At 39.8% G+C, this 24,353-nt stretch overlaps 1 protein-coding gene across 1 annotated transcript; it reads right to left on the bottom strand.

Moving 5' to 3' along the window:
• Positions 1-1,413: 1,413 nt before the first annotated feature.
• On the bottom strand, positions 1,414-24,092 carry col15a1b (collagen, type XV, alpha 1b). The gene is made up of 40 exons (XM_030774692.1): positions 23,843-24,092; positions 20,723-21,270; positions 18,797-18,871; positions 18,207-18,302; positions 17,235-17,383; positions 16,559-16,730; positions 15,991-16,017; positions 15,613-15,675; positions 15,403-15,489; positions 15,139-15,204; positions 14,746-14,895; positions 13,221-13,265; positions 13,089-13,124; positions 11,676-11,804; positions 11,528-11,587; positions 11,192-11,227; positions 10,956-10,997; positions 10,783-10,845; positions 10,512-10,547; positions 10,242-10,325; positions 10,026-10,091; positions 9,363-9,398; positions 8,906-8,968; positions 8,703-8,792; positions 8,560-8,595; positions 8,338-8,391; positions 8,182-8,238; positions 8,036-8,095; positions 7,880-7,921; positions 7,253-7,280; positions 6,958-7,022; positions 6,423-6,521; positions 6,002-6,146; positions 4,041-4,105; positions 3,788-3,916; positions 3,139-3,240; positions 2,586-2,648; positions 2,255-2,452; positions 1,930-2,045; positions 1,414-1,630 (listed from the first exon to the last, which is right to left on the bottom strand). Exons 1-40 carry the CDS (start codon positions 24,090-24,092, stop codon positions 1,414-1,416), a joined length of 3,945 nt encoding a protein of 1,314 aa, XP_030630552.1.
• Between the last annotated feature and the right edge of the window lie 261 nt (positions 24,093-24,353).

A 24,353-nucleotide genomic window follows, 5' to 3' on the forward strand; every position in this document is an offset into this window, starting at 1 on the left:
ATAAATAGTTGATTGGAGAGCTGCACTGCAGATTGTAGTGTAAGATGTGGAGCTCCTCCACTGCAAAAACATGCTGGTCACTACCACTGAAATTAATGTTAAATATATGCAAAAAGGGCTGTTAGACTGGAATATAGTTGCTTCAGAAAATGAGTCCCTGTTTCATGACGACCATTATTTGGTCCACCCCAATTATTTGCAAAATGAACGCCTCACACCATATTATACTGAAAGAGACATTTTACAAAACAAAATATTTATTCAAGGAGCACCAGTCAATAAGTGGAAACAAAATATAAAATTTAAAATTGCTGTTTTCATTGTCACATTTTCCAAATTCAAAAAGTTTTGACTTAAAAGAGAGGCAAATCTTTTTTTTTTTCAAGGGGCCCTCCAAAATGTATATTTGAAATGTCTTTTTTTATAGAAAAGACATTTGAAATGTCTTTTCTATAATGGTACTCTTTCTCTATGCCAGAAAATTTATAGAGCCCTTGTAAGCAGGCTCACTGTGTAAAAAACAAATTTATGACCCTTATTAAACTGTGGTGAGCATCCTGCTGGGCTGGAAATCACCATACCTGATGCATTTCATACAAAGGATTTTGTGTAAATTTTTGAATGCCTTGATTTAGAATGATCCATTTTTCTGTTTGAATATAATTAAAATTAATATGACTCAATCTGTATGTGAAGATAACCTGTTACTTGCAAAAGAAATCCTTGGAAAAATTTTCAGAAATACAAACCTTCATGAGTATGAAAAACAAAAACAAAAATAAACAAACAAATTGACAGTCCTTGCCCCCCATCCCCAAACATCATCACAGTGCATCTGTTACATCTAAATTGCATTACCATCTACTTGGGCAACACACAGTTCCCTGTTTTGAAAATATCCATACATTCCTGTACTGATTCATCATCTGATGGGGCAGTCTAAACATTGAGATTGACAGAAAAAAGAAACAGAAAGAAGATCTATACTATACTAATTAGCACTCTGATAAGTTAATTGCAAGATATAATTGTGAAGAAAATCAACAGCTGGTCTCACTGAAGATTTTGTCAGAGAATAAGAATGCAATCCTACAATTTGACAAGCTTGCAAATTTCTGACTGAGGTATTCTTTGGCTTTCTATCAGTCAATTGCGTAACAGTGGACAGCAAACTCTGGGTGATGATGTGTTGTCAGTAGCTAATTTACATACATATATATACATACAAAACTTGTTCAGAGAAGCAGACAAACAAGTGAGCAGTGCCATCTTTTCAGGAAGGATTTTCTAAAACATGTTTTATGAAGAATGAGTAGAGAAGATATTTTCCCCCTGCAACCCAGCATTTGATCATGTGCCATAGGTTGTATGTTGAGGAGAGAAGTAGATGGGCTGGGACGTTAGGGACAGTGTTTAGGGTCTGCGAGGGTCACGGACGTAGCTGTTTTCGATACATAGCACGATGAAGTGGTTGGAACAGCTGCGCGTGTGTTGACCCAGCAGCCTGCCTGTTTGCAGCAGAGATGCCTGGCCGGTCACCGCCATGTCCCCGGCCCGCCACGCCTCACAATAGTTAGTCGTCAAACGGATTCCCTGCGTGCTTGATCCGTGCCAGACAAGTTTCTGAGGCCTGAGAACATGGATGCACACAAACACACATACTCACACAATGCTGGAATATATATTTGCGCATATAAAAAATATTTAAAAAGAAAATATTAAAAAATCCCAAACAACAACAATATAAACAAATATATGGAAAAAAAACCCTTAAGATTTCTTCTGTTTTGAGTTATGCAAATGTATAGTTTAGGCAGAATGTTTATTGTCACAGACGCTATGCATACTATATTTCCAAAATTATGACACTGTCTCTATCTAAAATAAATGTATTGCTAACTGTTAACCTTACTACAAAGTGCTACCCACCAAGTCTCATCTGTCATGACATTTCGTCCATCAAAAGAATAGATAGGGACAAGTGGATCAAAAATCGCTCCGTTGCCAGAAAACATAGACAACCAGCTGTTAAACAGCATCTCCCCCTGTAGGGAAGAGTACAGAAAAATAATTTGAGCAATCAGTGTTCAGACAGTGTATGCAAAAAACAACCTAAATGCAGCAGAGATAAGAGTATTAGAATTAAAAACTACATAGTACAACACCCTAAGATGTCTATGCAGCATGATCAAAGTGTAGGAACAAAAAGCTTAGAAATAAGGAATTACAAAGAAGAAGTAATCAGTAAACATACTTTGAGGTTGATGATGGGCATATTGATACGGTCGCCCTTCTTAACGATGGAGCTCAGATCCTGTAGATGTGAGGACAGGAAGGCTCTGTATGTGGAAGTCAGGCCCACAGCACGGGCCTGCTGATAACACTGAAAATCAGCCCCACGGATCCCCCGTATATCCCCTGAGAGAGGAGCATTCAGGGCAACAAGGTGCAACTGTGGGTGGAGGAGGCATGGGTGGGTCAGAGGGGAGGAGTTTGTTCGGCATGTAAACAGTTAACAAACCAAAACCTGGAATAACAATACTGATATCACTGGGACAATGTTTGGTGTCATGTTGTGAGCTTACCCCAGGCACTGAAAGTGAGTGTTGTGTCAAGATGCTGAAGCCAGGTAAGCCACTCTGTAACTCCTAAAGCACATGAACATAGTTTGTGGTTGAGTTAACCCAAAGACACTTGATTTTTTATTATTATAATATTACTATCCAGCCAAGAAAAATATTAATCCTAAAAAATGATACAAATATTACAATCGTTGTTTTTTTTTTTCAAATGATTAAAAAAGTTTGCTTTCATAAAATTAATTTGAGAATGCAAGCAATAAAATATGTAGATTAAAATGTGCTATTTCTGCATTCTGCTCGAAAGTGGACCTAGCTACCTAGAATCACATATTTTTAACGACATATATTTCTTTTGCTTCTTTTTACTTCTTATGTACTTCTTATCTCTTACACAGAGTACCCTTTTTGTGCTTTCTGTATGTATTAACAGCTATACAGACAGTTTACCAAATACAGTTTGGAGTCTGTATATCTTTGCACTTTGGGACTATATTGTGTAAAACTCTATCCCCATGGGCTATGTTATGTGAGCATGCTTTGTGGCCCAGTGATATACCTGGCTGTGCACTCTGGGTGTGCTTCGTTCACTGGGTCTGCTCAGTCCCTGAGACACAGCTGAGTCAGGGCTGTCTGCTGGGATGGGAATCAACACTCCCAGCTGAAGCAACACAGAAAAGGGAAATTATTGTATGGTCACTTTCCTTAAATCCAAATTTAATTAAATACTACTCTGATTGACATTTTCCTGCATAAAAATTGTATGCTTTCATAAAAAGTTATGCCTAATCAAAGACTGATTCCTGATTTTTTTTAAAAAATCGCTGCTTCTTTCTCTGAATTATAAATATATGGCCTTTGAATTAGTCAGCTGAAGTTGTATAATTTTAAATGTGTTCCTTTTGCTGTCCATTTCCTCAGAAATGATATGACTTTTCTGTGACCCTTCATGTTAGTCAGTCTCCATTTCCCTCACTCTTAAATGGTTAGTGGTATATTACTGCTTGTTATGAAATCCCACAGATTCCAGAATGATACATTTGTCTCATTAATTAAGATAAATGGTGCAATAACATTTCCATGACAGAGAAAGGAGGCAGTTTAAAAATCTAACCAAGAAATCAAATCTCCGCAATTTCCCAGGCTTGTTCAAACCCAACACTCTAACTTAAGATCATTATAAAGATTGAACATGCAATTAAACATACCGGAATCTTTCTCCATCCACTGCGGACTCTGATATAAAGCTCACTCTTGTCTGAGATGTAGGCAATGGTCCCTTCAGTAGAACTGTGGGTCTCCTTCATCAAAATCTGGACACTTTTAAATGTGGTCACCTGAGCCAGAGACAAGAGAGAAACACACATAGTCTGAATTTATAAAGTAAAGCGTAATATAGTATAGATCCTTTTAGATCTGTGGAAGCACCACCCATCAAAGAGTTTGGGCAGGAGAACTCACAGGGCTTCCGTGTCCAGGGGCACCAGGCAAACCAGGAGGTCCAGGAGGTCCAGGGATGCTTGCAGCTGCAACACATATATTTAAATAAAGATTTTTCAATATGTGTTTAAAAATCAGCTTATAATGGTGATAGTTTGGATGCTTTAACAATGTAGCTCTGAGCCAAAATGATCTTATACTGTTAAAAGGACAGATGCTTTTATAATGTAGCTCAGAGCCAGAGCCTTCTTCAAACTGTCTATTATTCTCATGAATAATAAGACCTCTTGTACAGACATGGCCAAAAATATTGACACCCTTGCATTTTATTAAAATAATGCAGCATTTGCCCTGATCTCTTATTATCCATACATATCTGTCTTTGGTTTGCAGTGGTACAAAACAGAAAAGTTGTGAAAATAACTGAATTCTTGCTTAATTCTACAAAGACATTCTAAAATAGTTTGGACAAAATTATTGGTACCCTTAAGAAGTTGTAAGAAATAATCGCATTGCTGTGATACTTTAAGCAGGCTATTCTGTTTTAATTGGTATCACAGGTGTTTTCAATCTTATAATCACTCATGCAGCCAGTTCAAAAGGAGAAAATTACTCACGCTGCTGTTTTGTGCCACTGTGTTTATCACATTGAACATGGGAAACAGAAGGAAAAGCAGAGAGTGGTCTGAAGAGATTAGAAAAAAGGTGGTAGCCAAGCATGGTCAACATAAAGGTTATAAGACCATCTCCAAAGAGCCTGATGTTCTTGTGACCCTGTTATTAAGAAGTTTAAGGCCCATGGGACCGTAGCCAACATTGCTGGATGTGGTTACAAGAGGAAAATTGAACCGAAAGATTGAACAGAAAGATTATTCGAATGGTCAAGAAAGAACCAAGGAAAACTTCAAAACAGATCCAAGCTGATCTTCAAGTTCAATGTACAACAGTTTCAAGTTGCACCATCTGTCACTGCCTGAATGAAAACGGACTCCATGGTAGAAGACCCAGGAAGACCCCACTTCTAAAAAGGGAGACACAAAAAAGCAAGGCTGGACTTGCATGTTGAGAAGCCACAGTTCTTCTAGGAGAATGTGCTTTGGACAAATGAAACAAAATTAGAATGTTTTGGTAAATCACATCAACTGTTCACAAGTTCACAGAAGACAAAATGAAGCATTTAAAGAAAAGAACACCATGTCTACCATGAAACACAGAGGAGGCCCAGTGATGTTTTGGGGTTGCTTTGCTGTCTCAGGCACTGGGTGCCTTGAATCTGTGCAGGGCACAATGAAATCAGAAGACTATCAAGGCATTCTGGAGTGAAACGCACAGCCTAATGTCAGAAAGCTGTGTCTTAGTCGCAGGTCATGGGTCTTCCAGCAGGATAATGACCCGAAACACATCAAAAAGCATCCATGAAAGGATGAGAAGAAAACATTGGACTGTGCTGAAGTGGCCTGCTATGAGTCCTGATCTGAATCCCATTGAACATCTGTGGAAGGAGCTGAAACTTGCAGCTGGGAGAGGATACCCATCAAACCTGAGAGAACTGGAACAGTTCTCTCAAGAAGAATGGGCCAAAGTACCAGTGGAGAAGCGTAGAAATCTTATTCATAGTTACAGAAAGCGTCTGATTGCAGTTATTGCCTCCAGAGGTGTTGCAAAATATTAAGTTAAGGACACCATTTTGGTAGCCATTTTCATTTGTTCTATCATTTTAAATAATATGTGGTAAATCAAAAGCAAATTTCTGTTCAATTCAATGTGAAATTCAGAATGGTGGATACAGTGTACTTCTGTCAGTTTCAACTTCATTCAGAGAAAACTTTTGTTATCTAAAAAAAGGTGGAAGAGTACCAATATTTTCGGCCACGTCTGTAGTAGAGGTGAAGTAGACTTTACCTCTTGCTCTTGCTTCTTTTACACAACTGAATGATTTGCACTTTCACTAAAAACACAAAAACATTTATTTGATTTGTCACCTGCAGTGTTATGTGAAGGAGCTCCTGGGGGTCCAGCTGGTCCTGGCGGCCCCCGTGGTCCTGGTCTGCCAAACCCAGGCTGTCCTGGTTGGCCAGGGGTTCCAGGTTTACCAGGGGGCCCCACGACTGATTCACCCTTGGGTCCCTATTACAGTGGTAAATCTCATGAAACTCTCAAGATGTGATTTGTTTAAATTCAGGATGTTTTACCAATCTGAAGTGATACTGACACCACTAAGAATCTTAACAGTACCTATCACATTATAGCTTGTTTTGACTGTATGGGACAAATCTGACAGAACTCATTTTAACCTTATGGAGGTCTAGTTTGATGTGGCTGGAATGAAAACTAAGCAAGTAAAATTGCACATAGCGTCAGACTACACACCCTGTAGAACCATGTATAACTAAAATGACTTACCACCAGGCCTGATCTTCCCGGTAGACCAGGAGGTCCTGGCAGTCCTGGATCACCCTTCTCCCCTTTTTGACCTTTATATCCATGGTCACCTTTTTCTCCCTGAAAAATGCACAATAATCAGAAAATTTTCTGTGCTGCCTAGAACATCAGTAACATCAAATCTTACACTACAGTTGATCTGTCTTTCACACACAATTTTCACTATAATCATCTGTATCCACAGGAATGTGAGGGTAACACACAAGTAATTATGCTGTGAGAAAACGCTACTGAACAGTTACTATTCAGTTTCTATTCATTAAAATCTAGCACTCACCTCAAGCACATCAGGGAGCATAGTCACTGTAGAGATAGAGGGAAAGAGAAGTGGAAAGGTGATATTATTGTATTATGGCTCTGAGAATCATGAACACGTGTCACATGTCACTCAGCTTGCCCAAAAACTGTAAACTATGAAATATGCTGTATTAATGTATACCAAAACATGTACAAGTTCATCTTAAATTGCTGTGTTATTCTCATTAACAGAAGGAACAATTGCTTTACCTGGAGATCCAGGTGTGCCTGGGTATCCTAAGTCTCCTTTGTCCCCTTTTTCTCCTACTGATCTTCTTCTGCTTTCTTTATATCATGAAAAACAAAACAAAACAAAATGTATTATCGTTTGATTTATCTGGTATTTACAAGAGGCACTTCACTACGATAATCAAATTCTTATGAAAAAAAAATCAGTTCATCATATTTGTTTCCCATCATGCATAAAATGAACAATACAATACAATACTATAATAACTATATAAGACATGCAAATGAGATAGCTATGCGCCTACCTTGGGGACCCTCTTTGTTGTTATTAATCTATGAACACAAAAAAAAGTTTTGCACAGTTGGATTTTAGTACAAGGCATTATTACAGAATGTCTGTCAGTTAAAGAATTCAGAGTGCTGTATGACTGTGTGAATCCATTACAAAAATGAATGGCTGAATATTACCAGAGAACTGCCAAGCAGTTTGTTAGTGTTCAGTGATATGCATAACAATCAACTGAGTAGCATTCAGAGGAAAGGGAGTTAAATGAACCTTCAGTTGAGACCAACAAGACTGCCTCATGCAACATGCTCAGGTGAGCTGACAGGAGCACTTCAAATATAAGAGACTCCTTTGTTGTTAAAAGTTAACAAGGGAGGGAGCTATCCATTTTCATGATGTCCTATAACTGTGGAGACACCCAGTCTATGTAGAGTGAGTTATGGAATACAGTTCCATAATTAGCTCTGTAGCCAAACCACCATCATGCTGTCATGGAATATGTAAACCCAGGGCATAAGGGGAGGTCAGCATTGGTTATACTTCCAGGTAAGGGGTGGAGCCATCAGTTAAGAGGAAAACACAGGCAGACTCACATGCGCCACACCCAGGCCACTCATCACTCAGAGAGCTCCATTCATAAACTTACTGTTTGTTTGCAGTGTGGCCTAGGACGGACTGGGAAAACCGTCTTTAAGATTCAGAGGAGAATCACTTAGTGACTGAAGAAACTTAGAACAAAATCTAGAACAATCTGTTGTCACATGATGATATCATATAATTTTGGTAAAAAAGCCACACTTACTCCATTCAGACCTATAATACGACCCGGCAGGCCTGGAGGTCCAGGTGGACCTGGGGGTCCCTGTGGTACAAACAAGAGATCACAGATTATGAAATGTGAAACTAATGAAGACCAGCATAGAATCACCAAACAGAAATGGTACTTACGGGGAGGCCGACTGATTCCCCTTTATCACCTTTCTTTCCCGCTATTCCAGGACGGCCCTGTGCTTGGAAAAACCCCGGCAGAGTCAATGCACATCCATTTTAACCTTGCTTACCTACACACGAAATGTGCTGAAAAAACTGAGACAGTGTACTGACCGGTCGACCAGGGATTCCATATTCTCCTTTTGGTCCAGTTGGTCCAATTGGGCCCTATGGAAAGCATGTTATTTTAGCTTTGCTGATCATTGTATGAGATAGGGAGACAGACAGACAGATAGAGAGAGAGAGAGAGAGAGAGAGAGAGAGCGATAGAGAGAGCGAGAGAGAGAGAGAGAGAGAGAGACTGTATTAGCATCAGCGTATTAATGTCTGTCTCACCGTTAACCCAGCTGGTCCAGGAAGGCCACGGTCACCCTGCAGCAAGCACAGACATAGCATTCAGAGTGTCGAACATGACAGACATGACATCTTAAGGAAGAAAAGTTTATTTCTTATTTGAGAGGAGGAAACATGGAGCTTACTCTGGCTCCCTTGGGCCCTCTTGGTCCCCTCAGACCTGTCATTATAGAGCCATCAGCAGCAATGGCTACACCTGGCTCCCCCTTGTCTCCCTGTGGATAAATATTCAATCACAAACGGCTTGATCAGTAGGGTAATGCAAACTACAAGCGTGTGAAAATCTCAGGTAATCATGTTAGGAAGACACACATCTTCTCTGCTCTACCTTCAGACCTGGAGGCCCTTGGACACCAGGAAATCCAATGTCACCCTTTGGTCCTCTTGGGCCCTGGTCAAAAAACAGATTTTGGGTGTTACAGACAATGTTCATGAAAGCATTATAAAACTGAGAAGCAGACGAAATGCTTTGATAACAGCTTTCTAATTTACACTCCTAGTTGATAAACTATCAATCATCCCATAGGCAGCAAATGCATGCAGGGGGCAAAAACAGTTCTGAAATTAATATGGCCTGCATTTAAGGATGTGACCCAGCTGACCTCAGATCATAATTAATTTGAAGTTTTTAAGATAGACTGATTAAAATTGACATAATAAAAGACTAGGCTTCTGGTGAAGGACTTTTGTAAATCCTAAGTATCAAGGAGAACCTAATAATGAAGTTATAAAATGCTCTCCGCATTTTGTAACTGTAACTGACGAAGACTGGGGAGAGTTCTTACAGGAAATCCAGCTCTGCCAGGCAAACCTTCAGGACCCTACAACATGCACAGCACAGAGATATACAGAGAGCACAAACAACACACGATGGTTAATATGGGAATATGGCTCACAGGTACATGTAGGTAGGCAGAGACAAGCCCTGGGGCACAGCCAGCCATTAACAAGCAAAAAAAACCCCACCTGGGTATTGAGGTATTACTGAGTTATACAGATGTTGCATCACATCTTTCTAAACCAAATGAAATGTGGTAATCCAGTGAGGCACCAAGATACATAAAACTTAGCCTGCCACTATTGAATAATCCTTTTTAAGCTTTAGGTAGTACATAATAGAGGAATGCGGTGAAAATAAAGGCTGAAACCTTGTGCTTCTGTTCTAAAATATACTGTACAAGCATGGAAAAATGTAATGAATTCAGACAGAAATATGACATGCCCTAGATACATTTACCAGCTGATAAAGTCAAGCATCAAAAACAAAATGACTCATGCAAGCTGACATCTCTGCTGTCCATATTCACCATGCTGTGGCTAATAAACATCAAAAGGACTAAACTTATCTGAAGTTGGAGCTATATACTGCACATTCCTTAACCTAATACCTAGAATAAGAGACACAAAGTTGTTAAAAAGGACAGTTTTGGGCCAATAGAGCCCCTTACCATTGGACCTGGGGGCCCTCTGATCTCACTGAAGTTGAAGATGCCCCTTGTATCATTGAGCAGGAGCTGCAAGGACATGACACAGTTTGAAGTGTGCGTTAAACTTCCCAAATATGTATGCTCTATCTGGAGCACTGAAATTTAAGACAAAAGAAAGCATAAGGTAGCATGACTTGGGGTGAAAGGGAGAAGCTAAAAAGAGAGCTTTTTACTTACATCCTGAATGCTAATGGGGGGTCCAGGTGGACCAGGGGGACCTGGAGGCCCTGTGATATTTAGTCCATCCTGTCCGCGTTCTCCCTATAAAAAAAAATCACATTTAGCATCAACTATTATCACAGATTATGCATTATGCACAGATTATGTGCTCTACAAACTAATGTAACTACATTGCAACTCATATGTGAACAATGTGTCCATATTTACATGCAGTGTTTTTCATTTTGGCCTGAAGAGTGAAACTGGGAGAATCAGTAAATTCTATACCTTTGGCCCTGGACTGCCCTTTTCACCCTTTTGACCCTGTATAGAACCATGAGGCAAATCAGTGTAAAGATATGAACCAAAGTGAGAACACTACATACCAAACATTCATTATCATTTGATTGCAGTAACCATCATGACAGTCAATCTCACCTATGCAAAATCATTCTAAGAAAACTTACTTAGCTTTGACAATAATATAGTCATAATGTAGTACATTTCTCATTAATATAACTGCATGATGTACTCCAGACACTGGAAGCTAGGAACTGACCCTGGCTCCTGGTAACCCTGCCAATCCTGGCATGCCATCTGGCCCAGGAGCACCGGGCTCTCCCTGAAGAAAGACATAATGACACAAAGATTGGAGGCTCAAATTATCTGAAAACACAACAATGATTTACATATATAAGTATCACTGTATGATGAGAGCAGAAAGTTTCAGACCTTCACAGACAAACCAGGAGCTCCATCAGCGCCAGGTGGACCCTTCAGAGAAAGAGCATCAGAAAAAGAATATTGTGAGGCTAAGGTGTAAAAATACATTGAAAATTTTAAAGAATTTGTCTTGTGATGAAGGATTAGACTTCTACTCTATCATAACAGCTGTCTGAAAAGGACACTGTTGTGCTCATGCATGGTATTGTAATCAAAGTTAATGATTAGTATGAATGAGAGCCTACCTGAGGTCCAGGCTCACCAGGGAGTCCAGGAGGTCCCTGAAGAAGAAAGTATATAAGATTTCTCAGCTCAGTATATAACTGTCAACTCGATATATAACTGTATATAAGCGTTTCAACATAAAGAGAGCATATAACATATTTTGTGGTTCAGTTTTGTGGCTATTTTTTCCAAAGACACACATGATAAAATCTTGTCAAGACAGCTGCTCAACATACAAATGATTAGCTAGAAATATTATGCTATAACGAAAATGGCAGTGCACTTAAGGGATGCATGGAAATATTCACATTTCACATTCTCTGCCTGAGAGAAAGCGATAACAGATTTCTTCAAACCTGTGAGCCTTTAAGCACTCCTGTTCCTATTACACCTTCTCTTCCAGAGCCCTCAAGATCCTGGAAATACAATTGTACCACATCTTTATCTTAAGATCTGTGAAGACAGGGCATCACCACACAATGTGGTTTGGCCATAGAACTGTACCTCCAACATGAAACCATTTGCTGAGGGTCCAGGTGGTCCTGGAGGTCCAGGGGGACCAGGCTCTCCTTTCTCTCCCATGGGCCCAACTGGTCCAGGTTGTCCATTCAATCCTGGTTCTCCTGCTTCACCCTTGAAGCGAAGGCCCAGTTTAGTAAAAGTGAGTGAAAGAAGAAGGAAGCATACGTACGAGAGTGGTAATCTACTCCATTTTAAAAGATTTAGAAATGATTTCATAGCAATGCACTGTGGGACACTACATGTATGAGAAGCCGGTAAGGCCAAAATTGAATATTTCACTCACACATACATATATAGTTCCAAAATTGAACATTTCACTTGCACATACATACATACTTCACTTGCACATACATATATACTTCACTCGCACATACATATATACCTCCAAAATTGAATATTCACTCGCACATACATACATACTTCACTTGCACATACATGCATACTTCACTTGCACATACATACATACCTCACTTGCACATACATACATACTCCACTCGCACATACATACTTCACTTGCACATACATGCATACTTCACTTGCACATACATACATACTTCACTCGCACATACATACATACTTCACTTGCACATACATACATACTCCACTCGCACATACATACTTCACTTGCACATACATACATACTTCACTTGCACATACATATATACTTTAACCGCAACACCACAACATGGTGCTACGGCGATGACTACTAGTGAAGGTGCAGACAGGCGCAAGCATGAAGAATGTGCAGGTAATTTTAATAGTTCTGATTAGCTTCCAAGTCCGTCTCTTAAACGGCACATGGCAGCATCCAAAATGGCTCATCAGTGCATCTACAATCTAAGAAAAACTTACTTGCGACCTTAAAAGAATCCCATACTTTCTGGTCTAGTCCCGTTATGATGGTGCCCAAGTCAGATGGCACCCTTTGCTTCCGTAACAATTCTCAGTGTCCGAATGAAGCATCTACTTTCAAGACCTTCCTCATGCCCTAAGAGACTAAACTGAGAGTGGTTGAGTAGACTCTGCTTCAAAATCACTCTGGCAATGTATGTGGCAATGTATGTGTCACCTCATGGTTCCTCTTCTCTCATGGGCACTGGTTGGATGCCACCTCAGTAACCTTCCATTATTACTTCTTGAAAACCTTAACTTATTCCTCCTTGATAAACTTACATTCAGCACTTCATGACTTCTGCTTTTCCTGAAACTGCTCCTTTGTTCAATAAAACTGTTGGGAATCACTTAAATCTTTGGCCAAAAGTTTCTTTTGTGGTGGCACTCTCTCAACACACATTATTAACACATTTTGTTATGCAGTTTTTGCTTGTTATGAGAATACTGTTTCTTTCATTTAATCATGAGATACCCTCAGTAGAAAACCAACCACCAGCATACCTTTGGTCCTGGAGTTCCTATTTTTCCTGGATCACCCTGTAAAAGATAAATATTTTAAAAATGTAAGATATCTGGTATTCCACTGGTGCTGCAATGAATAGTAATGGTTGATTTAAGAGAGAGCCCTTGTACCTTCTCTCCTTTTGGACCCTGTGCACCATCTTGTCCAGGAACACCCTACAGTAAACAATCTTGTTAGTGCACTTCTACATTTTAGAAGATTAATGCCCCTGATCCTAGCAAAATCATAACCCTTAATGTACGATTGCAGTTGAACTTCAAAAAGTTCAACAAATAGCTGACAGCAAACTACAACATTATATGTTACAGTTGTGATAGTTATCATATCATCTTAATATTTGACATTTTTACAAAATGTGGTTTTGAAACAAGTGAAAAAGTGAAAGCGCATAATGCAGAGGACAAAATATTTATTAAATGTTTATTATGTCATATCAGTAACATATAATTTTACTGCATTACTTTGCCTAAGTTTTCATACTGTTTTAAGAACATATGTAAGAAAGAAGGGTTTTTTTCATGGCAACTTGTTAGGCTTTGCCAAGGCAGTTAGTATAAGCAAAGAAAAAAAGGCAGATTTTCCCAAACATCAGTGGCCCATGTTCAACAAATAAAGCACAGCCTGGGTTTGCAGTACAAAGCTGAAGTTTACTTTCACCCCTCAGATCTTCTTTGTATAAAATAACTATTGTTCTCTATTAAAAACTGGAGTGGGAAGCCAAAGGCTTTATTTTCTGTGCAATAAATAATCCAGAGTTAAAATCTATGTCAGTCCTGAGAGGAGGTCCTCAAGCTGATGTCTATGCCATGCTGTTTTGCTTTCAAGACTCTGTTTGTTGAACCATACTAGATTTAAAATTCTGACAAATTCATTTAACTGACGCACAATTTTTTTTATGTTTAGGAAGACATTTTAATGACTTGAAAATTTTAATGCAAAAACAAACTATATAAGCGGTTTTAGTACTGATAACGCAAAAAAAAATGGCTGAGACTGAATGGCATTTGCATCCACACACACATACACAGACAAATGTATAAAAAAGAACATTACTTAAATGCCAAACTTTTGAACTGTAGAACAAAAGGGACAGGGAAGCCAGACAACATGAACATGTAATATGTTGGGGAGAAAATGCTGCCTTTTCCATCCTACTGGTTCAGTAACCTGAATAAACCAGGGTGATACATCTCCAGAACCAAAACCCGAGTGGGACCCTGAGCCATATCCAGAGCCAAAGTTTGAGCCAGACCCACTATACCAATCCTCAAACATCTGGAGTAAGGGTTTCAGGTCAAGAAGGTCACTCAGCCACAGAAAAGCAGAGGAGAACACATGATCAATTAGCCACTAATGATGATTCGACACGTTATTACTCAGCAGATCATGGCTAGAGAACTGACGGCAGTCAAAGAGGTAATGAATAAATGATTCAGTCATCTGAATTTTTCTCCTGCTTCATGTTTCTATCACAAATAAAAGATGAGGCTTAAACTGATGGGGAAAAGCTCTAACACTGTGCAACATGGTCTTGAATTCTAAGTGGTCCATGACTCATTTCATCACCAACACATTTCCATAATCTCTGTTTGAAATATATGGTAAACACCAGATCACTGAAGTAAAAGTACGTACAGGAAGTCCTGGTTTACCAATGAGTCCATCCCTGCCGTCCTTCCCTGGGATCCCGGGGAGGCCAGTGGGTCCTGGGAGTAAAGGTTTGAAAGGGATGCTGGGACCAGGGGGCCCAGGTTGCCCTGGGGGTCCAGGAGGGCCAGGTGGGCCCTGTGGATAAAGACATTATAATAACAAATCTATTTAAGTGAGATCAAAACACAGTAGATTTTACACTCAGTAAACAGTAAACTCTGTAAATATTTAGATTTAAGCTTGATATTACCAAGCCAGTTGATTACAAAAACTGCTGTCCATCATTTGTAAGTGAGAAGACTCTCACAGACATACAATTAATGATTTAGCAAACAGACAAATCTGATACAGATTATAGCAACTTAATGATGTTCTTACTCTGATGATGAGTTCTGCATCACCATCTAAGTCCCCAAGCCCAGAGCCAAATGCATCCAAACCTTCCTGAAATTCACAAAGAAACTTCATCTCAAATGTTGTATTGATATGGAAGTACCAGTGCGTATGATTGTGATGTCTAGTTTGATATAACCACGCATATGATTGTTAGAATATTCACATAACATGAAATATATTGGTCAAGATTTATACAGCAAGACAATCATTTTTATATTAAATTCCAGTACTGGAAAGAGTACTAACAGGATATTTAGCTGGTCTGGATAGCCCTGGAGGCCCTGGAGGTCCAGGAGGCCCTGGTGGGCCAGGTATTGCCATCCCTGGATCACCCTATAGTGAATAAGAGGAGAAGGCACCCACAGTCATCACTCACAGTTTGGGTGTGCATTGACGGATCTGATTTTTCAAAACTAGAAATATTTTGTTGAGAATGTAAATGTGAACTTTGCTCACCTTTTCTCCTTTTACTCCAGACTCTCCTGGTGGCCCTGGATATCCTGGTAGTCCTCTCTCTCCCTACAGGGGACAGTACGAATGTATAGATGACTTTTGTCTTTGCAACAGTAAAGACTATTCCAAACCTGAAGCAATCTCTGAGGTACCTCTCTATGGCCATATCAGTTCACTCAGTGTGTGTTGAGTGGTCCATTTTAGAGTTGTACCCAGTTTTAATTAAAATTCAACTTTACACTTAATAGCAACAGTATAAACTGTCTCAAATAAATGATCTGTCCTGATAGATTTTTGGCATGCTCTTGTGCATGTTCTTTTTTCATGAAAAACACAGAGGAGTGTTGCAAATGAAATTTAAATGACTTAACAGCTACTTACTGGTTTTCCATCTTCACCTTTGCTACCCTGTGAAGTACAGATCAGACATTACAACAAACAAATTCAAGCACATGGTTCATCAGTGGGATGACATTGACAATAAGAACAAACTGAATTAGAAATTTTGCCATTATCATATTATGGTATTGAATAATTATAATGAAACCCCATTCAGAAATGCATTCAAATTCAATTTCAATCAAATGAATAATGAGAATATTAATGTAATATTAATATTAAAATCAGTAAAAGTTCAAAGCAAGCTTTCCGAGTGGCGTACTTGAGAATTTGCCCTTAAGGAAATTTCTTCCTCATGTCAGAAAGCCCTAATAATTAAAACAACTTTATTACAAAGAAATGGAATGTCACTGCACTGTACACCTTCTGTGCACTGTATTAAATCAGTAGTTGTATGGTCATAATATCACATTTTCTACAACGCAGTCTTGGTTGGTCTTCATGCATTGAACATCCTAAATCTAGTAAACAATGTTAACCGCCTGAGGGAACAATTCCCTGTAAAAAAAAAACAAAAAAACTACCTTTCATAATCATAATGTGTACCTACAGGTTGCCCGTCCTTCCCTGGTCTGCCTGGTGCTCCAGCAGGGCCTTTTGGACCCCTGGGTCCAGGAGGACCCGCCAATGCTCTCTCTTTAGGAGGTAGAGCTGGACCGGGGGGACCTGGAAGCCCGGGTGGTCCAGCAGGTCCCGGCTCTCCTCGCTCCCCTTTCTGTCCTCTGCCAGGAAGGGTCTGTGAATGACAATATAGGTGGTATAGTGTATACCCTTGATCTATACCAAGTAACTCATCACTGTCAGTTTATTTTGTTTCAGGTTATTAAGTTTCTATAGTCTGTGAACTTATAACATTCTCATGCAAGACTGAAAATATAAACCCTTTTGTATTGAAAAGAATCCGAATGCACTTTCACTTACGTTTCCCGACCTCTCTCCGAGTTCTTCTGTTTGATCATGTCCTGTTTGAGGAAACAACAAAAATGCCAACTAATAAGAAAGCTTAGTGCTACAACAAACCAAAGTTTTTGATTAAGTTCCTCAATAAACATTTGAAAATTAAACCAAATAAGACAGCCTCTAATTAAAAACATATGTCAGTTCAGTGGTATACAATAAACAAAGCACAAAAACAGCACAAATTAAACTACGAGGCACTGAAACACAGTAACAATTTTATTGTCTGCCCATCATTCCTTATTTAAATATTTCATGAACATGATGGCATCCTGTCCCCTGAGCATTTCTCACCTCTGAACTGCATCTTGTGACGGCTCTCTTCTGTGGGAGTAAGGTGTCCTGAGTATTCTTCCCCTTCCAGCTCAGGCGGCATGGTTGGTGGAGCATGGACAGGCTCACTCAGGTCATACCCTGGCTGGAAGAGGTCACACACACACACACACACACACACACACACACACACACACACACACACACTGTTATCCACATACGGCTAACTAACATGCAGAAAATCTTTCTAGGAACTTGATGCAGTTTTTGAAAGGCAGAGTCCTAAGATGACTTTTGAGGAACATTATAGAAAAGAAGAAAGAAATTGCTGGTCTGTTCTTCTGGTGGAGGAAACACGCTTGTTTACTTCCTATGCAGTGGAGGATTTTGAGGATATTTCTGTAATAACAATCAACAATAATTTCAGAGAGCAAATACAGATGTTAAAGACAGGCTAAAAGAAGAGACTTTGACTTTCTGAGCCACTGCCAGAACTCAGATCCTCACAAATCACGTTGACAAATATTTCGGCTCTCATGAGAACCCTGTGTTACCACTTACTACACTCCTACATAGCCTGGTTCTTGAAGAATAAATAACTTTTTATGGACAGGGAATTTTTACACCGGAAGGAAAAGACATGCTAGATTTCCTTTAAAATGAGGCAACAATTTGCAATAGCAATAGCTCTCACTGCAGATATATTTCCTTCGCATAATGGAGTAGAACTATCTCATGAGCATCATACAATTAAATAACTTCAAAAAGAAATGTACCATAAATGTATGCTGAATATACTGCCAAATAGTTACCTTTACTTCAAATAAAATACTTCAAATATTTATTAATTTAATCAATACAGAATGGTTTCAATCAGACTGACAAAAACAACCATATATGGTCATACAGTTGTTCATATTAAGCAGTTTCCAGAAAGAGTAAGATATACCCTTAGTTTCCAAACTCACCCATGATATATGTTTACTGTCCTTCTCCCTTTTCATCAATTCATCCTCAGTCTCTCTGTCATCTAGACCATCATAGCCACTTCCATCCCCAGACACCTGGAACCAAAGGCCTTGTTTTCAGCCACTAGAGGGGGTACTAACACCTCTTCAAACAAGGTCAATTTGACCAGGGGGGTGTTCCAGAAAGCGGGTTTTGTGAAAACTCATAGTTAGTTAACACAGAGTAAGTAGTAGGCCTCCAAATAGAAGAGCCCTATGGCTTCATTCCACTAGCAAAACAAAGCCATAGGACTTTTCTATTAGGAGGTTTATTACTTGCTCTGAGTTAACTAACTCAGAGTTTTTACTAAACCCGCTTTCTGGAATACCCCAAGGTCACTGATACCAGTTTGTATATGTTTATTCTCATTGTCTTAGAATTCCACTTTAACTCTGAGATTCAAATAAGATAAAACACAGTAACTGAAAGTGCGAACAAAAATCATATGCGGAACAAACAATTTCATACTCTTCATGATCTTACATCAAGGACTAATGCCCACAATGTTTAGTATACAGACTGAATAGATTCAGCTTCTGTAGACACTCACATAGGGGTCATCTTCCTCACACTGTTCTTCTGCAGCTCTGGGGTCTGGTTTGATGATTAACTGCTGAATGCACCCCTGGACACAGACAAAGAAAAAGAAAAAAGAGAGAAAGGAGTGAGAGAGAGAGAGAGAGAGAGAGAGAGAGAGAGAGAGAGAGAGAGAGAGAGAGTGAAATGGAGGGAGATACAGAGAAAAAGCATGAGTGATTTGCCACACATTCTGGGAGGAAACAGTAACAGCACAAGAACATCCACCTCTATAGAACATACTAATGATACCTCAGGCAAGTTTAATAATGTGTGGTGGAGTCTTAAGATACTTTGCCCTGGAATACAAAATTAACATATCATTAGCTTTATGTGCACTTTTGACCAAACAACACAGACTTCATCAAGGATATACCACCAATCTCTGCGCTTCATTTCATTAAGAGAGGCACAATGTCACTTCTTACCACCATTACCATTTGTGTATCAAAGGCACAAGGTTTCAGATGCTATGAAGTGAAAAATTCACTAAAACTACTGGTCATGTTCAGCTTGACTTCAGTTGGAAAGAGGAGCAGCTGACAGCTTTAAATGTCAACTCAGTATGTTCTCATCACTCTGTGTTGATACTCGTCAATACAGCTTAGTGTAGAGATCTTCAGTGGAATACAGAGGCGCTGCTTTTCCACAAAGGTCAGCATTTTTCCTGCAAAAAATGACGCACTGATTCTTTACACCTACAGATTTGGATCCTTGGCCTTAAATTCTGCTGCCCATTATTAGCCCACAGAAAGTGTTCTTTTTGCCAGGGCAGACATGAATGGACAGAGTTGTTCTCTGGCACAGAATGACTACCTGTCTGACAACTACTTACACTTCTTGTTTATTGCACTTGGATGAATTGCTCAGCAGCCTTTTTTATTTAGGGTTTACAAACTGAATATGAACTGAGTGTAGAACTGAAGTATACAAGTACATAGAACAAACATAAAGGGAGCATAGCAGAAAGAGTGAATGTTTTTATGACAATGCAAACCAGTTCCTCTAACTCTGGACTTGGTAGTCATTTCTTGTATGCAGAGTTGTATGCGGTAATGTGTCTCCGATGTGTATGCACTGATCCTGTCCCTCTTATTCTGTGTGCTTCTCTTTTTAACCTTCACCTTTGGCCAGTGCCCAACCATCTTTACTGCAGACCTATGCTCTCTTGGCTGGAGAATTCTCTGTGAGATCACCTTAGCTGTGCCCCTCTCTTCTGCTCCATATTCTTCAATGCAACTTATGTGGATTCTGATTGGCTCATCTTTCCTCACCCAATAACTATGACCAATCCGGCACCGTGCCACCTTACACAAAGAAGTCTGCCTATTTACTGCTGTTCCCATGACAACAAGTTCTGCAAACACAATATACAAACTAAGACAGTGGGAATTCACATGGTCAGCAAAGCTCATTTTGGGTCAAGATATGTCAAGTCAAATCATTTTCTTTTCTTTTCTTTTCTTTTCTTTTCTTTTCTTTTCTTTTCTTTTCTTCAATTTTCATTTTTTTGTTCAGGACCAACAAGAGTTAAGCAACCTGACTAAGCAAGTGAAAAAACACAAATTTTATTGCATAGAATGAAAGGATTAATATGACAGTGAGACACACTAGAAGCAGATCTGACTGACTGTAACTCTGGAACAACCTAATGCAACCTAATAAAAAAGTACTGATCCCTCTCACACAACTATCTACAAACAAAAAGGATTTATTAAGATGTCCCTGAAACTGGCCTTGGAAATGATACTCTTCTCTTCTTCTTTGACTGATAAATCCATGGATCATGTTCATGTCCACACATATATGCTTGCACACAAACACATGCAACCAAGCTCCCAGACATTAACACAAAGAGAAACATATGTATTTCACACATATGATTTTTGAGTGAACTCACCACAAATTTCTCCAGGCCTGTACCCCCAGCATTAGCCACGAAAATACCAGAGCCAGGCTCAAAGCTGAGTGGACGTGGACCTCTTTGAAAAGCTGTGGTGTGGTACTCCTCACAATCCATGTCCAGCCGAACTTCCTCGTCCTGCACAGCCAGGGTGAAGCGGCTCCACTTCTGGGTCATGTCAGGCACCTTGAAGGATGCCACCTGCTGGGTGTGCGTGGCTCCTGGCTCACTGTAGTACAGTAAGATCCTCTGGGTATGGTCCTCCACAGGAGTCAATGCCAGCCCAAGATGCACTACCTGCTGGGGTGCATCCGTGATGGCAAATATCACCCCTCCGTTTGTGTTAGTGGGCTTAACGGTGACGATAATGGCAAAATCCCTAAAGAACGGGTCAGGGACAAAAGACTTGGTCAGCCGACCAATATTGGCCTCAGGTTCAAAGCTGTAGGCAGGAAAGCCTTCATAGCCCGTCATGAAGGAGACGAAAGGAGGGAGGGGCACGCCAATCAGGTGCGTCAGATCGAGGTGATCCTTTGAGCCCCGTTCTGAGGGAGTGAAACATAAAATACAGAACTGGTCCATGAAAAAGAACCTTAAGAACCCAAGGGAGGACATAAGAATCCCACATTTTAATTATTTGCTCGACTGATACCTCACATTTGTATTATTTTGCAATGCTTAAGCACTGAAAAAATACTACACACAACTAACTTTCCAAAATATAGCTCGCCAAAACACAAGTGTTTTAAAACTCTCAAAATAATTTAAATTAATTGCCTGAATACAATGTAAAAACAACAAGCCCATATTTCTTCCAAATTTGTGATTGCATGATTTTTACTTACTTTTACATTTTTCCCTTCTAATCTTAAATACAATCTTAAAATAACAACATATTAACAACTAACACTATAACTATTACAAACAATATAAGTATGTTGAATGTTGGCTGCTGAGTCACCAATTCAGAGTTGCAGGTCATTTATATGCAGGTCTAGGTACCATAAAATACAGTGGGGTACATCATTATACTCTTTTTTGGTCTTTTTCATTTCCATTGTTTGAGTCTTTTGAATTGCACAGATAAGCTGCTGAATGTCAGTTAAGGTGAGACTATCAAGAGTCTAGAGTCTATCAAGATCAAAACACTATAGATAAAAATGATCTGCATCAGTTGCTGTCTATGAAAAGTGCTGCAACGGTCCTGTCCTCCCTGCTGGTTTGTGCTCTTCTTCCCCACCAGTGTCTGCATGCTACTTTAGCAAGTGTGAACTGGACAACAACAGAAGAACTGCAAACATGGACTACAAATTTTAAAAAGTGATTTTTGTCACTACAATATCACAGTGTGTGATACGGATTTGCACAATGCCACACGTTTCCAACAACGGCATTCCTTAATATGTAATATGTGTTTTTAATGCCAAGTGTAACGTCAAGTATCAATATATTGTACATGTGAACTGCTTTGTGAATTGTCTGGAAAACAGAATCAAAAGGCTCTACAGCACAAACTGTGCACTCCCGCAATGTTAAATAAATCTGGTTACATTTTTCACTAATTGTCACAAGCTTTAACAATAGATAGAGTTAACCTCTGCCAGCCTGAATCTCCTTACATGTCATCTCATATTCAATCACCAGGGAATTACCCATTAACTTCATTCAGACTACCAGCCAATCACATTCAGACTTACAAGAGCCATAGGAGCCTGTCACGGTAAGGCATGCTTGGACTAATCAATCTTTGTACATTCCCCGTCGCATGCTGGGGCTCTCCCGTGGAGATGCCTCGTCCTGAAATTCCACGGAAGAAAAACCTACAGCTCATTTTCACTTTTTCTTTTTTTCATGTTTTATTTGAGTCTATTACCCGCCTTCTTTTTTGAAACTGATTTTCATTCTACAATTTTTCAAACTAGCGAGGTGGAAATATACAATTATCTGACTCTGTGGGTGTCTTTTCAGAAATCATCTCCTTGTCTGAAAAATGAATACACAACCCAATATACAATCTACAGTGGCTCTGTAACTCCTACTATGTCTGTTTATTGTGATACAAAAGACATATTTCAACTGAGTTTCATCACAAGCACTGACTGAAAAGTAAAATTTTGAATACATCACTGTTTTTAAAACCAAGTAAAAAGCATATGGTTAATTTATAATGCCTTCTGAATACAACACACAACTGTAGATGTCCCTGTCCTACTGTTGTCTACAATGTAGTCTGTAAGATGAATGCCATTATAGGTGCTGATGAATAAGTGCAAATAATGTCCACCGTATGGTGGCATCTTAGAACACAGCTTATTACAGACTTAATTACAGAACAGCAGCCTGCTTTCCTCCCTCACACAGGTAATTCATTACCTTTAAGAGCGGTTGTCCAACCACGATAAGCTGTCTGAGCATGGACCACTAATTAAACAGTAATAACAGTTTCGCTTTGTTAGTAACAAAACAGTGACTAATTGAAGGAAATGCCTGGACCCCTGGTCTCCCCCCTTTCCTCTCCCCTGACATCAGCAGGTGGCTCTGAAACAATGCTCCCACTGCGACCCCAATTTCTTATGCATCCAGGAAGGTTCATGCCCTAATCCTATTATTACAATATCATGTGATAAGGATTTGGTGATATGCTTTAAAAAAAAAAAAAGGATCAGCAGAGCACCACCAGGCCGCTCTCTGTGGCATTAACAAGCCTCAATTAGGGACTTTAACTGATAGACCCAGTTCTGTAATCTCTGATCAGCTCTGGGTGGAATACTGTTTAATCTTAGTCATGACCTAACTACTACCATGCTGCTTTTAGATTTAAGATTACCAAATAGTATGGTGTATTGAGCCATACACTATTGCAGAAAATTTGCTATGGTTGTTATGAAAAAAAAAGATATAACCACTCTAGATATGAGCTCTCATTTACACAGCTTCTACTAGTCACAGCAAAAAGTGATAGAGGGCAAAGAACAATCACAAGAGAGAGTTAAACAGTTCAAACAGTACTCCTCCAACAGTATCTTTCTCATTTAATGTTCTTTATCTACCTCTGTCAGAATCCTTCTCCTTAGATCATTCTTTCCTTCCCTGTGTCTCAGTTCAGCACAAACTCACCACTTTTCCACATTTTTAGAGGTCTCTTAGGCCTGGGTTTGCTGGCTCCATTCTCAGTGGGAACAGGCGGTGTGGTGAGGAGCACAGAGAGCGTGGTCTCCTCTGTCACTCCTGTGGTTGGGGCAGGTGTGTTGACAGGAGCCGGTGTGGTGATCCCTTTCCCCCAGAAAAAGGCCCACCACTGGCCCTGAGCGGGAGCAGCCAGACAGAGCAACGAGAGGAGACAGAGAGATGGGGCTCCTCCAGCCATGCTGTACGCAGCACACCGAGTCACAGCCAGATGAAGCAGATCAGAGTGTTCACCAATGCAGCACCAGGCTCAGACACAGAACATGCTCTGTGGGGAAACGGTCACACTGCTCTCTTGCCCCTCCTGCTCTTCTCCTCTCTGTTATTAGCTGCCCCCACAGCAGACCCCCAGGAAACCTCCCACCCTCAGTACCTCACTACACCATGCAGACTATGGTATTTAACAATACAGCTATAGGTCCACCTTGCTTTGCCCAAGCCT

The sequence above is a fragment of the Chanos chanos genome, chromosome 5, assembly GCF_902362185.1.
Source record: "Chanos chanos chromosome 5, fChaCha1.1, whole genome shotgun sequence".
Classification (NCBI taxonomy): domain Eukaryota; kingdom Metazoa; phylum Chordata; class Actinopteri; order Gonorynchiformes; family Chanidae; genus Chanos; species Chanos chanos.